This window comes from Carassius gibelio, chromosome B6 (genome assembly GCF_023724105.1).
Source record: "Carassius gibelio isolate Cgi1373 ecotype wild population from Czech Republic chromosome B6, carGib1.2-hapl.c, whole genome shotgun sequence".
Lineage (NCBI taxonomy): Eukaryota > Metazoa > Chordata > Actinopteri > Cypriniformes > Cyprinidae > Carassius > Carassius gibelio.
Window position 1 is genome coordinate 13,694,965 of NC_068401.1, and position 26,545 is coordinate 13,721,509.

The window sequence follows — 26,545 nt, forward strand, 5'->3', positions numbered from 1 at the left end:
CAAACTCCTGATTTTGTTTTTAATTTATGAATCCAATATCAATCCCTTTATCCATCCTTTACCTCTGACTTTCTGTCTCTGTCTGTAAACATGAAGGGATTGTATGGCTTGCAGGTGGTGACCTAAGAAAGCTCTAGCTGACTCATGGCTCCTTCACATCACCGCCAGCCCTTCCTGCCTCCCACACAGAGTAAAATCACGCTGACACCACTCCATCAGTCCAGCCCACAGCTATGAACTCTCAGCAGGCAGAGACACCTCACCGTTCTGCAAGCATGCTCACTTCAAACACAGACTTTGACATTGAATGAACGGCGAACAGAACACGTGCTGCATTGATATCGGTATCTTCTCGGAAAGTACAGTCTATACATTTTTATAAATCGACCCGAACAGCCAATTTCCTAGCTCTGCAAATTTCATGACATATCATTTCACAATTTCTCAATCCAGAATTAAATGGAAAAAAAAATTTACTCAATCATGTCCATTCATTCATTTGTATTCAGTTAGTTATTTGTTCATTCATTCAATGCATTTTTCCTGCATTCTTTCAGTTAGTCATGCATTCCTTCAATGTGTTATTCGTTCATTAATTTGTTCATTCATTCATTCATCCATTCAATCCATAATTCATGCATTTATTTTATGCATTATTCATGCATTCAATGCATTATTCATCCAAACATGCAGTAAGTCAAGCATTCATTCATTCATTCAATGTTATTTGTGCATTCATTCATTCATTCAATGCATTATTCATCCAATCATGCAGTTAGTCAAGCATTCATTCATTCGATGAATTATTCATCCATTCATGTAGTTAGTCAAGCATTCATTCATTCGATGCATTATTCATTCATTCATTCATTCAATGCATTATTCATCCATTCATGTAGTTAGTCAAGCATTCGATGCATTATTCGTGCATTCATTCATTCAATGCATTATTCATCCAATCATGCAGTTAGTCAAGCATTATTCACACATTCATTCATTCAAAGCATTATTCATCCATTCATGTAGTTAGTCAAGCACTCATTCATTCAATGCGTTGTTCGTGCATTCATTCAGTTAGTCATTCATTCATTAAATGCCAGGGCCTAAAATTAACACTCGCCAAGCGCTAAATGAGAGTAAAAAAAAAAAAAAAAAGTTCCCGTGTCCATGTAACAGTGTAAGTCGCCAGTTGGCGGGTATAACTTTTACAAATTATAACTATGCAATGAAAAGAAAAAAACGAATGTTTCGAGATTCGCTGTTTCTGACATAAGCTGATAAAATAATATTTTCCAAAGACAAGATCATCGTGCTTCTGTTCTGTCATAAGCAACAAGAGCAAATCAAGTAATGGGATACAAATGGCTTGATAAGGTCAGAGCAGTGTGAAGGCCAGCATGTCCCTAGACGCGGTTCTAATAACTTTTTACCCGAGGAGATTTTGCAGCTTAATTTCAGAATATTCTTTATTCTTCATAATCTGAGAAAGCGGCGACGCATACCTGGGGTTACACTGCCTAAACAATGCAGTGAAGTATAGTTTGAAAGGCTGAACGTTCGGCTGTATTCTGAGCTGCTTCAGTTCAGACAGTGCACCAGCAGCACTTCAACACATGAAAACATTTGTTCATCCATTTAGTAATTTATTTGTTCAATTCTTTAGTTATTCATTAAGTCATTCGTTCATTCATTCATCAGGTCATTCATTCATTCAGTTATTTATTCATTCCTTTGTTTGTTCATTTAGTCATTCATTTGTTCATTTATTCACTTTTTAATGCCATGCCAGCATCAAGGCTAGTTTCAATGATTCATTCAGTTATTTAGTTAATTCAATTTATAGCAGTTTATTAAGTCAGGCAATATACCATCAACTGGTCATTTAAATAGCAAAATAACCAATTTAGGGTGACTGAAGATTTTATATTCCCTTTGACATACTGCTGAGATTCTAGATCCTATTCATAATTTTTCTTTCATCTGTCAGAAATTCATCTGAACATCATTTATAGTTTTACTGAAGCCGCAATGTAATGGGTCTATAATCACAGTTTACGAATTCTGTGGAAACTGACACAGGAAACTCCTTTAAATAGAGCTGCTGCAGATGACTAAAATAAATACTGAATCTCCTTATAATGTGGTGTGGAGATGACCTCAAACTGTATGGAAAAAAGATTTAGAAAGCCAGTGTCCCAAATGCATCTCCCTATGGGGAGAATAAAAAACAAATATGAAAAAAAATAATAATAATAAATGCAGCACTACATATTTCTATTCTGAAACATTTACGTTTTTAGGTAGACCACAAGCATTTCTTAAAAAATGATGTAGCCCTGAAAACAGGATGGCCTGATGGCCGAGGGCCAGTGAGAGTTTCAGAGAGCGCTACATAGTCATCTTTCATTCATTAATGTAAATACTAATTGTATGTAAATGCACTAAACATCGCTTCTGTGAATTTTGTATTTAAATGTGTCACCAAACTAATTTTACAGCTGATTAGATGAGGATGTTGAAATTGCATGAATGACTTGTAAATGATTAATGGAGAGATATATAAAAAAACTAAAATCTTTTGTAATCTATTTGCTTTAGGTGTGTAAATATATGAACCATCTAATCTGTAACAAATTTTTCATCTTCAATACAACACTTGATGACACATCACAATGATGATGAATGGTTTCTTTCTAGCTGAACTAGTTACAGAGCTGGGCATAACCCAGGGAAACACCCTATCATGTGACACTGGGAGGCCATGGAGCTGCAGACAGCAACACTGTAATAGCTCGCAGTAAACCACAGGACAGATAAAGCTACCAATAAGACAGGCAGTTAAAGGATTTGGGTTTGTCAGGCATAGGAATTTCCAAGAAGGGACGTGCAAGTCTACACAGTTTTATAATAAATAGTGTGTTGTCTGGACCACTTTTATTTTTAAAGCTCTTTCTGGGATTGATTTAGCATCCTCCTTAGAATACGTTTACATGACAATGACTGTACTAAAAACAGATTCGTTTTTCCTTTGTGTTTTTGAAAAGGTTTGCATACAGACTACAACACTGATCCACAAACGTCCACAAGCACAGTTATTATGCACGCCAGAACAGTACTTGGCGATGTCACTTTGCCTGCACACATACGCATTATACTGTAAACTGAACATGTAATACATGTTCGCATCTTAGTTTTCAAAATTCACATTTTTATAGTTTACAATGCAACAATGAAATGTTTTTCAAAAACTTGCCCTTTTCCTTTTTCATTGCCCCAAAACGCCATTGTAGTGTACATGAACAGCCAAAATTGATTAAAAGTTTTTCATTTTTAGTTGAAAACTGTGTTGTGTTTTTGTTAATATTCTGAATTAGAATACATTTTTATATTTTCTCTTTTTTTATTTTCATTTCAGTTAAAGTTTTATAAATGTGTTTGTCTTTTTTTTTTTTTTTTTGTCCAAAATTATTAGAACACTAGATTTTCACTAGCTAAAAATGGTTTTAAGTCTGTAACTGTAACAGTAATTTGTATTATTACTAGTGTTGTCATGGTACCAAAATTTCAGTATTTCCAGTAAAAATCCATGGTTCTCTGTATCAATTTTGGTACCAAAGCAAAATACAAAAATATTCTAATTTAAAAGCAAACAAAAAAAATTTTTTTATCACTTTGACATTGGTTTTACTCAAATGAAACTGTAAAATGCTTGTGAAGTGACTCAGAACAGTGCTGGTGATGTTGTTTATGTATTTATGTCCTCATTGAGATGGCAGACACGCTTCAGTCTATGTAGTTAACAAACCCGCACGTCTCTGCCATTCATTTACAGGCTTAACATTTACAGATACTGGTGATATGGAGATTTGATTTGATTAATTTATGCTAACTTTGACAAATTTCGTGACTGTCCATATTAAAATGTACAGTAAGTTTCATTATCATGACTGGATTTTGAGATTCCGTCCGTGTTTTCTGCTTCGCGCAACTCATACCGCTGTATGCGTCAAGAACTGGGTTAACTGGGCACTCTGTACCACGGGTACTTAAAGAAACCTGGTACGGTGTCATTTTCATTTTTTTAGTACCGACTTGGTACCGAAGTTCCGGGTCTTTTGACAACACTAATTATTACTATACATTATTTTTGACAGCATCCTCATTTACAAGTGCCTAAAACTTTTAACAGTACTGGAGCTTTGCAGGATCTTGGAGACGTTGCCACAGGATTTTGGATTTAGTTGGTCTCAGTTTGTTCAGCAGACAGACTGATGATGATGATGAGATCATATCTCTTTGTGGAGCACCGGCTGCTGTCACACTCATACAATCAAAAATATCACTGGATTATTACATTTAAATTGCATAATGAATGTTTGGAAGTGTGAACTGATATTTCCTACTGACATACTACAGCAAAAGATAGAAATAACTGGCTTAAAACCATTTTTATCAGGTGAAAATACTAGTGATCTAATAATTTTGCCTACCACTGTATATATCCATAGTTTTTAGAGTCAATATATTTTGTAATTTTATTACTTTAAGTTTTCTTAAGTTCTTCGATGTTTTCTTTTGGGTTTTTTAGGGTTCGAGTTTAAGGTTTAGTTAACAAAAATAACCCTGCACTGCACTCTGACCAGATGTTGAAAACAACTGGACAGAGTGGAATAAAAATGCAGCAGTATTTTTATAAGATGAACACTTGACACTTTGTCTTAGAATATAAACAAAGGAGCTAATAAACAATTTTAATGTGTCAATAACTGAACATTTCAGCTACAGATGTGAGGACTGCAAAATAAAATCTGAATGGCAGCAAATCATGCTCTTCCTGCCAGAATCAGTGCCCTGGCTGGGTGCCTTACTCACTGACTCAAAGGAAACCAGAGCATCTGGACTGGAGATCACCGCAGGGATGTGTTTAGCCTGACCTGGTTGAGCAAAAAGGACACAGAGATGAATCTCTGCTTTATAACTCCAAGTAGACCCTTGCATCTCAGTGACCAAGCTACAACAAAAATATATATATATAATATTCTAAAATTGTACAGTTGTCAAGGTCAAGTTTATTTTTATAGCACCTTAACAAATCAGTGCTAACCAATGTGCTACACAGCCAAAACATCAGAAATAACAATCAACAAAAAGCATTAAGACATCAAATTTTAAATCATTAAATACTACAATAAGAAAGAGAAAAAATTACCAAATAAAAGTAAACATAACAGAAACAAAACAAAAACAAAAAATGTGCTGCTTACATTTTTAAGGATTTCTGATGAATACAATTTTAAACTAGAAAACCTTTAAACATTAGAAATGCCTTGCTTTTGATCAGTTTAATGCATCCTTTAATCAAAAAAATAAAAACTAAAAGACATATCAAGGAGGAATGGCATCAAAATATTTTCTTCTTTTGACATTTTTCGTGATAGAACAGTGGAGATATGACAGGAAGCAAGCGGGAGAGAGGGAAGACAGGCGGGATTCGAACTTGGGACATCTGCAGCGCAACTGCGCCATATGTCTGAGTCTGCCAAAAATCCTTTATCTTTTGTAAAGTATATTGTTACATGTATTGTAACTAGGGCTGTCAAATGATTAAAAATTGTAATCAAATTAATCAGAATTTCCAGTGGATTAATTAGGATTAATCACTATTTGCAATTACACCTGAATCCTAACCATTTTTTTTTTCTGAAATGCATACCAAAAGATAAATAACAGGACACAGATAGATCATTTTCAAGTACTGATTCATCAACATGTGGTTCTTTTTTCTGAATTTCAAAAGTTTAACATTTACTTAGATCAAATTTACCTGAGCACTATATCAAACCATGCCATTTAACTACAGATAGAGTTTTAGGTGAACCAGTGGTTAAATATAGCCACATATCTATGAAATTATGGATAGAGAAACTCGAAAGAATGAACTCAGAAACATAAACAGGCGCCACCATCACATAAGCAGCACTCTGGGCACTCTTGTTTTTGGGAGGTGTTCATTTGCTCTGCCACAATACTTTAGGATTGATATTTTCACGTTCTGAAGGCTTCAAGTGCCAGTAAAACCAAGTAAAAAGCATATGCTTTCCCAAAAAGCTGTAATTTTCGCTGCATGGCATGTAGGCGTTCTGCGCATGCGCAGTGTGAAACACAGGACGCTATAACAGGAAGAAGCTCCACCGTATCAACTACCAAAGTCATCTCTGTTTATCGAGTTTGGCATGAATGTATTTGAGAGTGACTGGGGTAAAACCTTAAGCTTCTTCTGTGTTTTCGTCTCGGCGCTCGCCGATGTTTTTTTACTAGTATCTTGAGAATTCAGAGATCGACGAGACTTTCCTGACCTGAATAATTTGTCACACTGCTCATGCGTGAAATGCGTTAAAAATTTTGACGTGATTAACAACAAACAACTAATTAACGTCGTTAACGCGCTATTTTTGACAGCCCTAATTGTAACATATATCTTTTAAAACAAGAGTACAATGTACAATAAAAATAACACAATTTTTATCTCCAGTCCACAAACGCATCTTATTCTGTAATTCCACATATTTTTTAATGTTAGAAAGATGAATACTTTTGAAGAGAAGTACACAAATATCATAATAATGTTATAAAACTGTAAGTTAACTAAGTGAAGGGTAATAAATAAAAAATAAAAGCTCCTTTAATTAAAAAAAAAAATAGAGACACTATCTTTAAAAACAATGAAAATGACCATCTATACAAAGTAGAGACCAGTCTGAAACTATAGACTACAGGCCTCATAATATGGGTGATGAAAAATTCCCTGTGCTGTGCAAGGTATACTCACATTTTCAGTAATGTAAATCATTTTTGGCACGGTACATCATCCGGTGCATCTGGATTTCAGGAGATTTTAGTTTGAAGTCCCCGGAGAGTGACTTCAAGGACTGTGGTGATGCTTAAAATATGCAGTGCACAATGGCCAGCAGCATAAAACAAGCTGACAGTCTTACTCAACATACTCATATACTAACAGGTAATTTATTCCTCTCAGACCGGCAGGGTCACACTCAGGGGTGGGCGGTCGCCTCCAGCTCCACCGCAGGTGTCTCATTAGATTGCCTGTGCGGCCCTGTCAACTCCACTGGAGTTATACTACAAGAGCGCAGCTACAGCACAACACAGACTACACAGGTCTGTCTTTTTTTCTTTTTCTTCTCTCTACACCAACCAAGTACAAGTTTCATCTGAACAGGTCTTGTTCTTGCCTTAGGTGTAACAGAAACTGATTGATTGCACCAAGTCCCAGTTTAACATTTAAAGGGGTCATAACATTAGGAATCACTTTTTAATTTTTCCAAATAAGAGGTCTACTATGAAAACATACTGTAATTTTCAGACCCAAAAGTCTCACTGCAAAAATTTGTATCTGACAGTCTCTAGAAATAAAACCCCAATCCTACTACGCAGTGAGGTGACAAAATAAGAAATTTTTAGCCAAGACTTGATGATGACAAAATGCACTAATTAGCATATAATGGCATAATTATTTCAATTTTGCATTCTGCCGAATCAGCCCTTTACATTTGATTTCTTCTCTCTTAGCTCACATACTGCATTTTACACCCAAATTCCAAATAAAGCTGTTCTCATTTAGTGTAAGGTTTTGGCTAAGCTAACAGGCTAATCGCCGTAATCGGTAAGTATTATAGGCCTAAATGTATTATGTAGGTATTTTTTCAGGATTCTTGAGGAGTAGAAAGTTGAAAAGAACAGCATTTATTGTATATAAAAAAAAAAGTTTTACAGTCACTTTTTATCAACTGAACGCATCGTTGCTGAAAAGAAGTTTTAATTTCTCTCAAAAAAGGTACAATATTTTTGACCCCAAACTTTTTGAATGATAGTGTACAATACTGTAATTCAGATGCAGCTTCCGTCTGACAGCCTTTAGGTATGTGTCGCAATGTTTGATCATCTCTGTACATCCACTATTTTTTTGGAAGGGACATTTTGAAGCTGAGATGCCTTGGAACACAGCAACCAATACTGAAGTGTTTCCTCGCTCTAAATTCAAACAGACAGCCAACAGCATGATAGCCAAGACATAACAGCTGGGGGTCTCACTGCACCAGACTGGATCTCCCCACATGCGTCACCCACTCAGCAAACTCACCACAGTGTACATGAGAGAGACAGACAGAAAAAGAAAGAGCCAGAATGGGGACACAGAGTTCCACCTGAGAGCTCTCTGACCTTAGTCTCAGCCTCAGAGATCACGCCCACAGACTGTTTGATGAACATATGATGCATACGGCACACACTTAGCTGGAAACACTCCTGGAGTTTCTAAGTCATTATCAGATTGGTTAGATTATCCAGGATTTCCGGGAGATGTGTGTGTCATGTTCTTCAACGTTCTTCCTGGGAAAAAATGCTGTGGAGCCAAACCCATTCATGAAAGAAGAAAGCCACTGAGTTTACAACCGTTACTACGAGTGCTTATCAAATACTGGATTTTCAAAAGTAGGTGAAAAATGTTTTGTTTGCGGCATAGAAGCTTTAAAATATGTCAGAGAGTTTAACACACTGATCTGTTATTGTGGCGATATTTCCATGCCCATAAACATGACGCAGCCCAAACAAAATCTGATTCGTTTCTTTATCTGTCAGTCATATGGCCCCTTGGGCGGACCTTGGCCATTCATAGGGGCCAAAGTTCAGACCTTCTGCGGTCAGTCAGAAGAACTGTTGAATAAATTGTTATTTTTGTTTTCTTTGCAAAGAACGTATTCTAGTAGTTCCGCAAAATTTAAGTTGAGCCACTGATGTCACATGGACTGTTTTATCGATGTCCTTACTACGTTTCTGGGTCTGGGAACATTTCAGTTGTATTGCTGTCTATGCAGCGGGCTCTCAGATTTGATCAAAAATATCTTAATTTGTGTTTTGAAGATGAACCGAGGTCTTATGGGTATGAACAACATGAGGGTGAGTAATTAAATGACAGAATGTTCATTTTTGGGTGAAATATCCCTAAAAAAAAAAAAAGTTAAAATCATAAAAAATCTGAAAAGAGATATAATGTTTCAGCTACAGTGTCCAGCACTAAAGTGTGCATGTCTGGGCAGTGAGTAAGTAAATGGGCAGTGACTCAGTAAGCATGGAAGTGCGAGTGCAGAACTCGGCCACAGCGCCCGCCGGCTCCCATCTGCTGTCACCCCAGCAGCTCTAGATGCCAACACACGTACCTCACCTCATTGACCTCTGCAACCCCTGCTGACATCAACACAGCAGGACAACTACACTGTACTGTAGGGAGGAGTGTGCGATATCATGATTTGCTTTATTGTGTACGATTAAACGGTCTCACTGCTTTTGAAGAAATATCATAGTAGTGCACTAAAGCATATTCTATCAGTTGCAGTTCTGGCACCTCAGTCTCAATATACTGTACTGTAAAACATGACACACACTGACATAAAATGGAGTAGAGATACACTCACAGGACACTGCAATTATTCGCAATGACAAAATTATATTACTTGCATGTGCTTTAAAGCCTTGATGGTTTTATTTGCGTGTTGTTCTAACATGCGTTTTTTTTTTTTTACGTGTACACCTGAAACGCACACAGTCGCATACTAAAAAGCCTGCCTAACAGCACTTGATTACTGGACTAAGTTAGCTTTCACGTATGATTGCGCTAATATAGTTATAAACACACAAGTTTTACATATAAACAGTCAGCTATGTCTAAATAGAGTAAACATTTGAGAGAAACAGATGCGTGCAGGTCTTAAAGTGACAGCAGATTAATAGTACTGAACATGCTGCCATTTTCATTAAAGGGATAGTACATATGGTAGTATCACATCAGAGATATGATATTTTTGTGATATCGCCCTACTGTACTGTATAAAATCTCTACTATCTATTCTAAACTATTGTCAAATTATCTTATTCATGACAGAACACACAAGACACTTGATTTATAACTTATTATTCTAACAGCAATTTTTCAGGTGATAGTAGTGCACTAAAGCATATTCTATCAGTTGCAGTTCTGGCACCTCAGTCTCAATATACTGTACTGTAAAACATGACACACACTGACATAAAATGGAGTAGAGATACACTCACAGGACACTGCAATTATTCGCAATGACAAAATTATATTACTTGCATGTGCTTTAAAGCCTTGATGGTTTTATTTGCGTGTTGTTCTAACATGCGTTTTTTTTTTTTTTTTACGTGTACACCTGAAACGCACACAGCCGCATACTAAAAAGCCTGCCTAACAGCACTTGATTACTGGACTAAGTTAGCTTTCACGTATGATTGCACTAATATGGTTAAAAACACACAAGTTTTACATATAAACAGTCAGCTATGTCTAAATAGAGTAAACATTTGAGAGAAACAGATGCGTGCAGGTCTTAAAGTGACAGCAGATTAATAGTACTGAACATGCTGCCATTTTCATTAAAGGGATAGTACATATGGTAGTATCACATCAGAGATATGATATTTTTGTGATATCGCCCTACTGTACTGTATAAAATCTCTACTATCTATTCTAAACTATTGTCAAATTATCTTATTCATGACAGAACACACAAGACACTTGATTTATAACTAATTATTCTAACAGCAATTTTTCAGGTGATACAGCATTAGTTACGAAAATAGGACAATATTTAACATTTAAACAACTTGTTTGAAATGCAAATGCATAACATAAGAGATGTCCGTTTATGCTACATTTTCAGCTGACAGCCTTCCCTGAAAAATAAACCGGCTGTGAGAGGCAGGACTCTGATCTTACTTCTAACGGGACCTGTATTCAGAACAAAGAACACCGCTACAAACTGGAACAAACAGTGAAATCACTTCCTCTTCATGGTGTCACTAACACAAATCTTGCGAAATATCACTTAAAAAAAAAACAGTAATATTCCTGCTCATTTTTCATTTATAGCTAAATATATCTGGTTAATAAAACAATTCTCATAAGCAAGATTTGCATTACTCCACCCTTCATTATCAAAGTATTCTCCACTTTAGTCCATTATCACAATTTACAGCCATAATGGATCCTGAGAAATATAAATGTCAAAAGAGGCATTAAATCTTTTCATTTCATATATTATTTGTAAGCCACAGAAACAGCATTCACATTTAATTGGACCAAACTAATACAGAAAACAGTATAACCTATGCAATATTTCTCCATATAAATGATATAAATGGCATTCAATGACAGAAAGCACTATAGCGTGACACAGGAGTAATTATTTTAAAAGCAAGATACTTTACATGCGGTTCATCATCTGAATCCACCATTTAGCCCGAGTCGTCCTCTCCAGTCTTCAATGAAGGACACCATGCAATGACCTCGAGTAATGAAACTGCTCATTAACACTTCCACAGCTTATTCTTGTAACTACTCAAGTGTATTTCAGCTGACCAACACAAAGATCGAATTCTCTACCAGTCAAAAATAGGTCTTTCCAAAGACAATTAAGGGATAAATGCTAAGCTACTTAAAGCTTAAAAAGGTAAGCCAATGATACTTTTACTCCACTCAAAAAACTTCTAGACACAATAATAAATGTATTTACCTCATAAACTGTAATTTCATGCATGCATTTAGATAATATCAAAAATGTTCTGTTTAATCTAATTCCAAATATCTAATTAACAAGTTAAGACAAGCTTTGCAACAGAACTCTCAAGACACCCTAAGTAGCTGGACCACTAAGAACATAAGAACATCTCTGGGCCTTCACACACATAATATTCATAAAAGCTCCAAAAGTTAAGTGCTAACAGCAAGTTTTTGCTTCTGAGGTGGTAGGGAAAAGTTTAAATGGGGTTAAGTGTTTAATTTACTGGGTAAACATACTCAAACTGAAAACTCCCTTCCCGGACCACCCATGCTTTGTATAGTGTTCAACAAAACTCTTTTGGAACGAGTGATCTACTAATATGTACCATTTGACAGCTGATGCCGGTGCTGATATTTTAGAGAGCAGAGTGTCTGATGGCCGATTTTAAAGCCGATATATGATCACACCACTTATACCCCCACGTCGTTCCTAACCCATAAAATCTTTGTTTGTCTTCTGAAAACAATTTAAGATATTTTGGATGAAAACCAGGAAGCTTTTTACTGTCCCATAGACTGCCAAGCTAGTTACACTGTCAAAGTCCAGAAAAGTATGAAATACATCACCAGAATAGTCCATCTGCCATCAGTGGTTCAACCGTAACATTATGAAGCTACAAGAATACTTTTTGTTACACCTTCTTTGCTTGAACATTTGGATGCCGTTATGCAAATCTTCCCACATCGTGACGTAGAGATGTGGGGGCGTGTTAGAACGAGCCGTTTTAGGAGGGTGTGGTTGACACAACTTTTATATAGAATATCTTTGGATTTGAGACTTTAGTCTGTGCAACTTTAAAGATCTTCTTTATTCACCAAAAGCTTGTAACACTCCAAATAGAATGGAAAATTTTAAATAAATTTGCATCATATGACCTCTTTAAGTTTAGTCACATCCACCAGTCATATAAAACTGACAGTGTGCTGCTCTCTGCATACCATGCTTATTATGTTCTTCAAAGAGAGGCTCTTGAAAAGGGCAAACCACTCAGTAAAAAGCAAACCAATGAAAGAGGGAGAGTAAAATGCATACTAAAAACACTTACACTGAACACTGTATGACACTCATGTTAAAACAATATGTATGTGAAAGAACATGCACTGGACTTTAAATGTCAAGGTTTATCTAGATACGACCTCTCGTCTCAATTAAGACAGTAAAAATTATCAAATTTAACTCATGACTGCCATGGTAAAGAAGTACTGGAGATGGCCACTAGTTGCCTATATGAGAACATGGGAAAGCTATGGAAGCTTAAACATGCAAGGCTTTGAAAGAGACACTTGGGCCCTGCCTTCAGGTGGGGGGCTTGGTCATGGCTGTGCATTTACAGCAGCACAGATGTTGTGCTTTTGCTTCTACCGACAAATATAATGCACTCCACAGATTATACAACCATAATTTTAGCACATTTCAAGTGCATGCCTGTAAGTGTTCAGACACTGCAAGTGCTCTGCACTCAGCAAACATCCTCTTTACTTGCAAACCTGCGATGATAACTTGAGTTCTAGAGGACTCTTTGACGCATGTGTGAGAGTAAACGCATTTAGCCAGTTAAATACATTCTGGTGATGGATAAAATAAGTAGACTATGATTTAATTATGCTAATTTCTTTCAGTGCTTCCAGATGGCTGGGTCTTAAAAACACTTCAGCATTCTGTTATGGTGATGAATGATCATAATTGGCATTGAATAATAAAGCTCTTTACCTTTTAAACACCTTTTACAAATTTTACCCACTGAAGGGTACTCTGATCACATTCAGGTAAGAACACCCTGGAACGAATCTAATGATCACATTGGTGCCAGATTGAAATGGGGACCCTCACCTTTAAATATTCTTTATATAAATAAGTAGACAGAATTTTTTTTTGTCCTAAATATACAACAGCACATAGAAAAACATTAAATAAAGTCTGTAACCACAGGTAAATGCTTCCCATCTCAAACTGACATTAGCCTTGTTGTTAGAGATAACAGTGGGAAAGATTAATTTTTTTAATATTATTATTCTCATTTTTATTCCAAATTGTCAGGCAGCTCCTGCTAAATTCATGCTCTCAGATGTGCTGCCAAAAAATGCGCTCTAATTTTTCTCCTCCACTCAGTCCCTCAAGAAGAGTTTTGATTTATTCTCTCTCCAGGCAGACTTCACTGTAAAACCCAATGAGTTTACTCATTTCTACTGAGAAAGTGCCTCAATTCATTTAATTTTAGAAACCAATAGTTATGAGTACTGTGAACTTATATAATTTTGCTCTCCTATGTAATCTCAAACAAACCATGATAGAAGCTAGAAATATAATGTAACATTCTGTTTGAGGTTTGCTTAATATATTCACTCATTGAGTTCACATAACTCAATAAGTGCAATTAATTGGAGTATTAATGAACTCATTCCATTTAATAAATTTTACTGTTAGGTTTGACAATATACCATTTTTCTTAATCTGAAAGAGGCTGACAGTTCGAACTCAAGTGATTGACAGCAAAAATCTGCAAATACGCATGTTAAAGATGTGATGTACGACCAGTTGATTGCTGCTCCTTTGCTCATAGCATGTCTTAACCTCTTTAAGTTCAATTCCTTTGAGTCCTGAAAACTTCAGGGAATCAGTCGGTTATAAAATGCAGTTGTGTAACTCACAGACACCTCCTAAATATTTAACTATTAAGATCAAGTGCCACTTTCTAACTTAATAACAGCCTAATCAGAGCACACTGCACAGTGTGATCACCTTTCACAGCATTATTTATTATCAAAGTAATATTATTGGGTTAGTAATTATGTGGTGGTTTCCTATTATGTAAAATGTTTAGAACAAGACAGACAGAGCATAAACAATTTTGTGAATACTCATTTGAATATCCTAGCGATAGTACTGTAATCACTGATTATTAAAGTTGAAAATTTGTCCATCTGAATCTTACAGACATACATTATCAAAGTGACCTGTATATGAAATATACTGTGGACAAACAGCACGAAGAGCATTGCAAAGACGCATATGGATGTCTTACCTTTGTGCTAACGATACATAAACAGTCCATTCTTCAGAGCGCGACCTCTCAGCATCTCATTCCAGCTGCTTTAAACCTGTCGCTAAAATAAGCGAATGCATGCATGGAAGCATTGCGCACGACAGAAACTTACTCTCAGTTGAGCAATATTACTAGTCCATGTACTCAGAAGTCAAGTGTGCATCACCTCGTGTTTCCTTTCCGCGGCAGTGTGTCGGGGATGCTGAGGAGGAGGACGCCTGCACTCATATTGACGCGCGTTCAGAGTTGATAGGAGCACCGCGGGAAGAGCGAGCAGCATAATGTGCTCCGCTCACCTCTGGACCGCGCGCTCCCACAGCACGTCACTGTGTGTGGGTAACCGAGTGCGTAAAACGCCTCTACCCTGCCGTTTCAACATCAACCAGTGGACTTACGTTTTTTACAAAAAAAAAAAAAAAAATCTATTGTTTGCGATTTTCAGTCTCAGTACATGGGGTCCTTAAAATTCAACACACAAGTCACAAAGACGGTGATATGCAAACAATATGTTAAAGCTGAACTCCATTAATCTATTACTAATAAAGAAGCAGATTTGTTTTATTATCGTGATATGCTGATGTACAACGTGTCTGTGATTTGTCTTCCCCCCAATCAAACACATTAAGCAAAAATGCAAAGTAGACTATACAAATAAGAATATTGATATTAATGTTACAAATATTAGGTTATATAATAATCCTAAAATGTTTGAAATAATACATTTTATTTTATATGTTTATGTACGAGTATGACATTGCATTAAAGTTTTTATATTTATATAAAAAAATATTTTTAAAGCCATTATACCCAATTCCGATTTCTTACATGCTTTCAGAGTGGAGAAACATAAGTGAAGACATAATAAAATACCACAAAGCTGCATCCTCTATGCCAGTGGAGACATGAAATTCATCTACGTTCAAACACTCATCTGATTCATCTGAGACTTCATAGAAATGAGTGTTATGCATTGTTAAAGGGTTAGTGAAAAAAAAATAGCCTGTGTTACTCACCCTCAAGCCATCCTAGATGAATATGACTTTCTACTTTCAGACGAATCCAATCAGAGTTATATTAAAAGTTGTCTTGGTTCTTCTAAGCTCTATAATTGTAGTGGATGGGTGTTTCTGTTCAACATTCCAAAAAACATTAAATAAAGCATTCACATCCATAATAAAACGTGCCTCACATGGCTCTGGGGGGTGAATGAAGTCCTCCTGTAGCATATCCATATGTCTGGGTAAGAAAAATATCCATATTTTAAACGTAATAAACACTTTTCTCTCACTTCTGCTGACTGTCATATGTGGAGGCATTCCAGTGGATGACATGGATGTAGGGGTGCTCCAATCAGGACTTCTGAAGCCGATACTGATCTTTTTATTATGTAAAATTATGATCCAGTCAAGATTTTAGACTTTTATTCAGCGTCTGAATTTAATTTTGAAAACTAATTCCTCTCTTAGGGGACTCTTGTGAGAGGATTTCATTTTCATTTATTTTTTCATTTGAGGGGGATATTTTTTAAAAATACATATTTATCTTAAAGGTGCCATCTGTAATGTTTGGCAAAAAAAATCAAGTCATACTCCACATTCCATACCAGATGGGGGCAGTATGCCTCAAAGTGAATTGGTCTACTCTAGAGTAACAAACGAGAAACGGCATAGTCTCTATGCTCCGCCCCACCTTCACAACAACACTACAGCCATAGCCGAAGCCTAAGAGGACGTTTTGCCTCCAGAGAAACGTTGGGTGATGTCAAGTGATTTTGAAACATGACATCTTCAAGCTACTCCCCTTCACCTTTACCAGTCAATATGTTCTTATTTGTTTTGTTCATATTACATTTTGAGTTGTATATACACATTATTTGAATTAAATAAATTTGACAAGACAGCATGCTGCCAACATCATTGGTCAACATCAGACAGCTGATGTTGACCAAGCTAGCGCCAACCAACGTAACCAGAGCTGCCAACTCTCAAGCATTCACCGTGAGACACACGCAATTGACTCTTTTCACACGCTTTCACGCCACACATCAATTTTTTCACGCACAGAAAAACCACGAAGCAAAGAGGACACGGAGACCAACAGACTACACGGAGCAGGTTAGTTATGATATAATAAAATGGGTAACGTTAAGTTATAGCTAGCTAATTATCAAACGCAGCTACGGTTAGCCATCGCTAACATTAGCACGTTTATCAAACAGCCTTCGATACATTTCTATGTTATAACTTCCCGGGCCGGGGCTAGTAATGCTAATGCCAATTAAGGTTGATATCTCTGCAGCACTATATCTTGACATTTTTTAATGACATCAACGCCCTTATTTCTTCTCATTCTTTTGATGCATGTAGGTCATGTTATGGATATTTTTACCTCAATTTTTGCATATGGCACCTTTAACTAAATGTTTGATCATGCACTTTTACAATCGTGTTATTTTTGCACAATAGTCTACACAGCATAAGCCAGATTTTGTGAGCTGTACAGTATGTGAAGTTCACTCATCAGTTTGCATTGTGTATGTGGTCCATGTGTGGTACAGAAGCAGCACGGACTCTGCTTTCACACAGGAGTCTCCTAAACCGTGTCTGTTTACCTCAAACACAATTTTTTTTATTTTATTATATTTATTTTAAATCCAAACATTGTACTCAAAATGCTTTTTCAACAGTGTGATTTTTTTTCTTATTTACACAGTACAATAATATAAACTTTCATCTAGTGTTGTCACGGTACCAAAATTACAGTATCCGGTATCAATACCAGTGAAAAACCAAGGTTCTCGGTACCAATTTCTGTACCAAAGCAAAACACAAAAATAAGCTAATTATTAAAAACATTTCTAAAGCAAATCATTTAAACTTCTTTTCTTACGTTATCACAAACATTCCAACTGAAAATTTACCACTGACAGAAACAGAACTTTAAAATTATTGCCTAGTTAATTTAAAATTGCTCTTTTCCTTTAAACCTAGCCAAAAAAAAAAAAAAAACATAGCCTATGTGAAAAACAGTAGACTATAATTATATGCATTTATGGTGTAATTACTCAATTTTTCTGTCAATGCATGTTCATATTTACCGCAAAGCAGTAATTCAGCAGTAATTCAGTAATTCAGTTACTTTAATTCAGCACTGGCAACACAACAAAAAGTAGACGCAGTGCAGAAACGATCTCTGCAATGCAGCTGACACACCGCTCCAAATAACACTGCCAGACCCTAACTGTGTATGAAGTGTGAATGCTTTAATCCATTAACATGAGCACCGGAAAAATATGCATCACATATGGACTGCAAACAAAGTAATGTGAATCTGGCATTATTATGTGTGTGCACTTCAAGTCTGCATGAGGGCATGGTCTTCATGGTCATCGTTGAATGATTTAAATACTGGCAAGAATTAAAATGAAAAAATGCGGTCTGCTTCTGCGAATAGTAAACCCCACCTACTTTGATTTGATTGGCCATCTTAGTTATTGTGACGCTGACATTGGGACTTGCTGACTTTTAAAGGTTTTTATCATCCTAACAAGAGCGCTGCGTAATGGAGTGCAGCAGATCAGTGCAAGATTTTTGGGGGGGGACAGTTTGGCCACTTTTAATTATTGGGGGGGGGGGGGGGCTCGTCTCCCTCAATGTCTATGGTGGTTACGCCCTGGCGCACGCAAAAAGTCATATACACCAAAAAAATCATATACACCTACGATGGCTTGAGGTAGAGTAAAATGGACTAATTTTCATTTGTGGGTGAACTAACCCTTTAAAACACTCTCTATCCTCAGATCACTTCCAATTCCTAAAGAAGTAAAATCTTCCCACTCTTTAGAATGTGAACAATTTAAATGAAAAACGCATGACCAACCCTTATCATATTTAAATGAGAAATTAACATTATTAAATAACAAGATAACTTTTAAATGTTCTGCATTAAATGCAACAGATCACCTATGTGCTATTTTAGAGTCACGTTTAAATCGGTCAGAAATGTAACACTTCCCACGCTTAGCATCATGAACTTCAATTACATCCTCAATTATCTTTCAAGCTCAAGTTTAACAAGTACTGGACCTTCTAAAGTAGGTTCACCAAATCTGAATCATTACCATGACTTTTGAAACAGACTTTATATAACATGACCAAAGAATGTGTCTGAATAATCTTATACATAACCTTTCTACAAATATAGACACCAAATACAATTCAAATCCTTTAGTGAAGCAACATAACGTTCACATATGCCACTGATTTGCCAATGAAAATAGTTCCTACATAACTGAAGTAGCAACTACTGCAAGTCTTTAACCCACACAGTAGCTCAGTTTGTTTCAGAATTAATCTGTTTTTGAATGAATCATTGCATGAATAACACCTGCTTCCACAGAATAAAGAATGCTCCAATAATTGTGTCAAACACCAGCAATTACTCTAAAACCAATAATGACATTCAAGATCCACGTAATGCGTAAGCAAAGATGCAGTTCTGAGAGGCAGCATACACATCAATATTCTGCTTACCTCTTTGCTTTGGGCATTGATGCTGGGCACAGTTTCTGTTTGTCCAGTGGTACTGTGAGGGCCAGTGAGATTCCATTCATTAACAGGAGGAAAGGGTCCTCTGGTTTTAAGGCTTGACGGCTCTGTGGGCTTATTCTCATTATCCTGGAGGCTCTCTTCATAAAATTCCTGAATATCTGAAAGAATTATGAGGTTGCTGAGTCAAATACACGTGACTAATAAGCCACCAACAGAACTATATCCCGACAAATGTTCACAGAATCAAAGTCAGAATCAAAGATACAAACTTTTATGAAAACACATTTACATGGCCAAGTGTTTCGATAACAATCCAATCCATAAAAACATGACCTAAAAATTTAACCAAAAAACTACAACCTGTATATGGCTTCAATAAAATCATAAAATTGCTTTTAAAGACCTGAATTTTTTGTAGCCTGCCACTTCTCTGAAGTAACAATGATTGAATTAATGATAAAATAAGTGCTGGTGCACGTTTAGTAGTACATTAAGGTGTAGATTTCAGATAAGCCAAGCCCAAATTAAATTCAGACAGCTTCAGTCTTACTCTTCCACCACTATAAAGAGTCACACTTGCTTGTGTGTGTGTGTTTTGGATCTAATAATTTATTAAAAAAATACATTAAAGACATAATACAAATTATGACTTACATTTGTTCTCTAATTAAAATGTTTTCAATTTCTGAATTACAGATCAGTTTTTTATTTTTCATGGGACATCGAGTCAAAAAAGTCTAGCCGGTATATCAGTAAAAGTGCAGTGATGGTAACCAGATGGCGGCTGGTTCCTGCATTTGACCACTTGAGAAAGTGGAGTGACTGTCCTTGAAATGCAATACAATACCATACAATTACAAATTGCTTTGGACAAACGGATAAATGGTTACATACTGCTTCTCAATTTTACTCCAAAAATAATGGCACCAAGGAGGAGCCAATATTTACCATTATCTTTCCTTCAATACAACAGTATGAAATTTAATTACAAAAGCATACTGCATTAAAAGTAGGCTGTAATGCATGCCATGTTTACCCACACATAGCAGCCAACATACATGTAACATACGGAGGAATTCTGTGTGCAGTAGACTGAGATTCTGATTAAAGGGGTCATATGATGTGATTTCTATTTGGAGTGTTAAAAGCTCTTGGTACAAGAAGAAGATCTGTAAAATTGCAAAGACTAACGTCTCAAATCCAAAGAGATATTCTTTATCAAAGTTAAGACTCTACTACGCACCCCTACTTACTTATTATAATACTATAATATTTACTATAAGGGAAACTTACATACGAAACCTGGCTAGATGGATATAATTAATGTTTTTCAAATTTAACTGCGAATAGTGGTATATCAAAGACACGAGGAAACATCCTCTCTAAATTTTTGCGTATCTCTGTGTGGAAATTAATCAAGATACAACGCGGAGATTGCTTTATTCTTCTGTTGATTATGCGGATCAGTGTCAGCGTCAGGTTAATCAGTCCACAGGGATTTCTTCTTTCAAACACAAACCACTCAAATATGCAATACTTTATATTTTCAGAGAGCTGATTATGTTCTGGCTGTTAAATATAAGATTATAAGGTTTCTGACTGTCAAACGAGACATATTTCTGATAAATTATGTATGTTTTATTAACTTTATTTGATAACAGTTTATAATTGTGTACAATTTAACGTAATGCTATTAGGTTTTCATTAATTAAAAGATCGCTGTTTGCATTCATGTGCGTTTTATCGATGTTTATCTGTTTAGTAAAATATCTGCAGCATAAATAATTTTGTCTATAAGCAGTGCATGTATTTTGTTACGAATTCTTCAGATAAAACAAATATTAAAATTAATCATGTTTTAGTTCTATTATATTACAGCCTGTTGTTTTTTTTTCATTTCAAAATGTTTGATGAAAAGTTGACTATGTCAAATAATAAAATATGTTGTGAAAATGATGATGAAACAAACTAATGTATGTGCACAATTGCGAAATGTGAAGATAAATCACAGCCCATGTCTCACAAGGTGAACATTTCATTAAACAAAAAAAAAAAAAAAAAAATCAATGTAATACAAACATTTTTGAGAAATAAGTAATTTTTACATTTACATAATTGGTAAGGTAAAAATAAATTATATATCTGTGTGTACACACCATGAGTTCAATTTCATTTCGTGAACAGTAGTGAACATTAGTGTATTTAATTCATTCACCGGACCCAAACATACACAGTTTCAAATGCACTGGCTCAGTTAACTTTTATAGAATAGTAATAATAGGGGTGTATATCTTATTTGCATTTGAAGTGATATTATAAATCCTTTAAACATATACAGTAGAAGAATATTTGGATTCCTCCGGTTCTCTGCACTGGCGTTTAGCACAATCGAAAATATCTACGCACACACTCGCAAGACTGGAAATCCAAGATGGCGGAGATATGCAACTAACCAATACCGTCCAAATGTTCATGCAACGAAAGAAAGCATGGTTTCAGTAACCAGTTATTGTTGAAGCATCCATGTCAGGGAGATGTTTGTGTATCTAGGTGGAAGCAAAAGCACCTTATTTGGCCTTCCGAAATTAGATGCATTAAGGAATTTTTAGGATTATTTACAACAGAACAGCAACACATTTTATGGACGACCGTTTCGTGAACCTAGGAGAGGAAGTAATTCTGACTTTGCTATAACAACCTGGCTCTTTTGAATCAGCTTTTGTAAGGGGCCGTTCACGTCGCGCCTAAAAAACATGTGGAAAACGCTAGGCGCGTCGCTTCTTCTTTCCAAAGCGCTTGGGTAGTTACGCTCCTGAGGCGTCTGCTGTTGCTAAGCAACCACGACCTGCTCTCTCCATGAAGACGGCAGAAATTTCAGCAAAGGATAAATTAATTTGCAGCACTAAAAATCATTTGCAGTAGCTCTGCTGCTAAATTTATTTCAAAATTCCTTCATCTTGGCTGAGCTTTCAACATTGTTACGGGAAAGGATGAAGCTGATTGGTTGGTTCTTGTCACATGACCTGCGGTCCGCTTGCGGCTCTCTGAAAAGTTTAGAAGTTTTTAACTCGATGCGGTGCAGACGCGCCTGGAAAATACAAGCATACCGCGCACCTGCATTGGAAATAACTAGCTTGAGTGTGCAAAAGACGCGATATGTGAACGGCCCCTAAGTATGTATTGTTATTAGTTGAGTATTTGCTATTGTTCAAATGCAGAGTTTTGTGCATCTCGTGTGTGTGTGTGTGTGTGTGTGTGTGTGTGCGCGCGCATGCTGTGAGAGCGAGAGAGAGAGACAGAGAGAGACAGAGAGACAGGGTCACACAGTCGAGTCAGCTCTTAACCCTCTGTGGGTTGTGCACTGCAAACACATGCGAGCTTCATCACTGTCTGTCATGCAACTCTGTTCCCCTTTCTGGCTTGAACTGATGGTAAAACTAAGGACATTATTAATTGTCTTTACATTTATTTTGAAAGATGAAGCTCATGATTATGGAAAGTGGTATTACATTTCCAACGAGTGCTTGCGGTGTTCGGCCAATCACAATGACAATCACTGAGTCAGCTGGCCAATCAGAACAGACTGCGATTTGTTGGAAGGAGGGACCATTTGAAAATGATGCGTTTGAGAGGCGGGGCACAGACGACCTACAATAATCTAAAGTATTTGAAAAATAATGTGTTTTTTGAACATTAAAGCATGTCAACATATTATGTTACACCAAAATAATGATCTTCAGAAAAGCATCATATTACCCATTTAAGGCATGTTTAAAAGCAATGACATTCTTTTGACTTTTCAGAGATACTGGAGTCTCCATAAGTGTTTTCAGTCTAAAACACTCAGATGGACAAATTATAATACCATGAAACAGGAATACTCTTTAAGGTTGTAAACCGGTCTTGCCTGGATTCATGCAGAGTCCAGGCTAAACTAAATGAGTGGGGGTTCAAATCATGGAAACATAACACTAGGGGTGCACCGAGTTGTAACCATCTGAGCTCAGCATTACTGCAAACTGAAAGCAATGATGCATTTCAAATGCCTCTTAATTAAGTATTGAAAGACTCTAGTAAGTATGCACCACTGTGCTTTTAATTTGTCCAGTGGGGAATATAAAGATGTTCTAAATTACAACAGGGTAGGCCATGCTACACTCAAAAAATGTAAAACAGGGCACTATACTGTATTAATATAATGCACATAGATTTTTTTTTTTTTTTTACATGTGTTTAAGCTGCATTTTGAATTTTGCACTGCATTGTTTTAGAGATAATGGAAATGTCTGTAAAATCAATGGATAATGTCTTAGTAGAAAATTACCAGTACATTTTCCATTTTCAGCAGTGTACTGTATACTGACACAAATTCACTATAAAAACCATTTATCAAATATCTCCACAACCTTTTTTGAAGATGCCCACCTTAATCGGTCCACAAAGCAGCCAGTATAAAACAAATATACAAAAACATTCCAAGTGAGCTTTACAGATATTTCTGGATATGTTCAGTTGGACTTTTTCAATAGTAAAATCCTTATCACCCCCAGTTTCCTCTTCCATTTTATCTTAATTGCATAAACTTCTAAAAGAGCCTGCTTAAAAGGCAAACTCAAAAGATTTTCATAAAATTGACAAATCTACATGAAATTACTGCTCACAAAATGTTAAGACTACATTCCTAGCAAATACAAGCCAAGACACTTTCAGACAAATGGAACTGCATTACTTTACAATGTTTTGTGATTACTGGATAGGGTCTTTTAAAAAATTATATAGCGTCTATGCCTACAAAAACAGATTAAATATAGAATAAAACATTTGATGAAACAGATGGGGGGGGGGGCTAAATAGATTAATAGAAGTATACAAAAACAAACAAAAGTTTCTATTCATAAAACTTTTAAAGATTTTATAATGCTTTGCATGAGAATGGTAACCTTACTATTTTCCCTGTGTATTTTAGGAGCGAAACAACATATTTAAATTGCTACGTGCAAACACCTTTATTTGCAGTTGAATGAAAAAAAATAATTACTGTAATACAACACTGAAAATGTCAAACATGTCAAATAATGGTGAAGTCAAACCTGTTCCACCATCTTAGCACAATGTTAGGACACTTCCTTGAGGAAAATATTGTTTGATCTAGCAGCAGCGTACCTATAAGAGCCTGGAAGAGTTGACTCTGAAAAATATTGATGACTCTCTCAATTGAATGTCTGAGATGAGGATCTCCGGTCTGATTGAGTTTAGTTCGGTATTCTTCCAGAAGCAGCAGTGCCCTCTGAGCATCTGAAAAACACATTATAAAAACCCTGCTAAGAAACACTGACCATACACAACAAAGTAGGATGCTTAAAAATATATTTAGAAAATTCGTTTTTTTTTGTTTTTTTTATAACTTATAAGTTATATACTAAAATAGCTTACTGGCTACACAGAATTTAAAATATATACACATTTTAAAGAAACCTTACCTTTCTTTCTCACTGGCATGATCAAGACTCAAAGATTCAAAGTCTCTTAACTGCGACTGCTGTAAACCATTGAATGACTGATCGCTTTCACTTTCAGTCGCGTCACTTTGATTTCTTGAGATCAACAATCACCGGCGATCAGTGACCGAGTCAGGCTGACATGTGAACGCTCAATATCTATAGTCCTCCAATCCAATAAAAACAGTAAGTGACCACTTCCTCATAACCCTGTCAGATGCGGCAGGACCCCATGGACAGTTTCATACAACTTTACTCAACTTTTTGCAGACAAGTGCATAGAGTAGTAAATCAACAAATCGCAGAGTGCATTACAAACATTTGGAAAAACTGCATTTCGATCTGTTCCAATGGAAGTGAAAAGGCAGAAATACTAATAATCCTTGCTGAAGTGCAAGTAAAGTTCACTCGCAGACGGTTTTCCGTTCACACATGTCTCCCGTTCCCTCCTGACTGGAGACTTGGATCCGCATACATCCGTAATCGAAACTTCTAAAGCGCACGACTTCCTCTTTCTTCCAGTGTTCCCGAAATTCCCAAACTTTCCTGCAAAATGGCGACCTTGATATGCAAACAGATCACATGATCCACAGATCTACTGCCTTCCCTCTGCGCTCAAAGAATCGGTGCTCAGGTTTCTTCTCTCAGCTGCTGCGGGAAAGAGCCGGTGAAAGAGCTCTTTATTAAGTTTATCCTCACTTTAAGTAATGAAATCTGGGGAAATTATATAAGAACCACAGAACACCAGTCTTGTGCAAAGGATCTTATTATGCTGGTACTACAGCAGAATAGCCCTATATATGCATAATTTGTTTAAAATTATTTTAAACTGCAGTTTTATATGTGGAGACTGGCTATAGCCTATTTTTTTATTTATATCTGTCCGTAGAAGTAGATCATGTGATATCTGATCAAGATTCATAATCCATCAGCTTGTTTCTGCTGATGAAATGGCTGGGATTGAGGTTTATAGTCTCTTGACTGGCGAGCTGGAATTATCAAAATCCTGCTATACTTACTGGCCTTCAGTACTATCACCTATAAGTATAAAAATGAAATATTTTTTTCTCATTTTTTTACAGTTAGTTCCATTTCTATGATTTGAGTGGCATTCCACGACTGTTGATATTTCGTAAATAATAATGGGACATAAAATAGCTTAGAATTTGCATTTATGATAACAATGCTTGATGCATTTGTCTTAATTCTCATTGATGAAGTAAAAATATATTACCTATCTCATCAATTCGAAATTAATTTTAAAGTTATTTGATATTAATACTAAATATTAAATAAACCTGCAGAATATAGTAGCTTATTTGAATATGCTCACAGAGATTCTGTTTAAATTGAAAAACTGCACACATTATATGCATCCATTCACAATTTAGTGTTTAGTGAAAATAATTAGCATATTTTTGAGTTTTGTAAGTTTGTTTTTTGCATTGTGTCATCCAATCAAAGGCATACTGTTACCAGCAAGACAAAGCATGGCTAAGATTGGCTTTTGTTAGTTGTTTTGATGTTTGAAATGGCTTTTGTCAATTGAATCTTGTGAAGGGTGGATGTCGAGTCACAGGGTTGCTGTCACATTGCCACAGCTTGGGTGGGGTGAAGGCTGCCACACATAAAAAAAAAACAGTGGTGTCTTTTTTAAACGCCCAATAGAGCCAGAGGTTATTTTCCAGAGCATTTCAGACACAAAGAAACTATGCTGTGAATGACTGTACAAGCAGAAAATCTTCACAGATTTACAATGATCCATTGATGAAAAATGTATAAATATTGAAAGCCAACTGA

General features: G+C 36.1%; 1 protein-coding gene across 13 annotated transcripts in view; it reads right to left on the reverse strand.

Annotated features, from left to right (window-relative positions):
• Nucleotides 1-25,351, reverse strand: part of dlg1a (discs large MAGUK scaffold protein 1a) — a 134,813-nt gene extending 109,462 nt beyond the window's left edge. For 6 of the 13 annotated variants that reach the window (XM_052558416.1, XM_052558414.1, XM_052558415.1 and 3 more), the window contains exons 1-3: nucleotides 24,728-25,296; nucleotides 24,411-24,542; nucleotides 19,230-19,405 (exon numbers count right to left, since the gene is read on the reverse strand). In XM_052558416.1, coding sequence (XP_052414376.1) covers nucleotides 19,230-19,405; nucleotides 24,411-24,542; nucleotides 24,728-24,746 — 327 coding nt within the window. In that variant the 5' untranslated portion in view covers nucleotides 24,747-25,296. Of the gene's footprint in view, nucleotides 1-19,229; nucleotides 19,406-24,410; nucleotides 24,543-24,727 lie in introns of all 13 variants that reach the window. The other 7 variants (XM_052558420.1, XM_052558419.1, XM_052558418.1 and 4 more) reach the window with 4 other exon arrangements.
• Nucleotides 25,352-26,545: the final 1,194 nt, after the last annotated feature.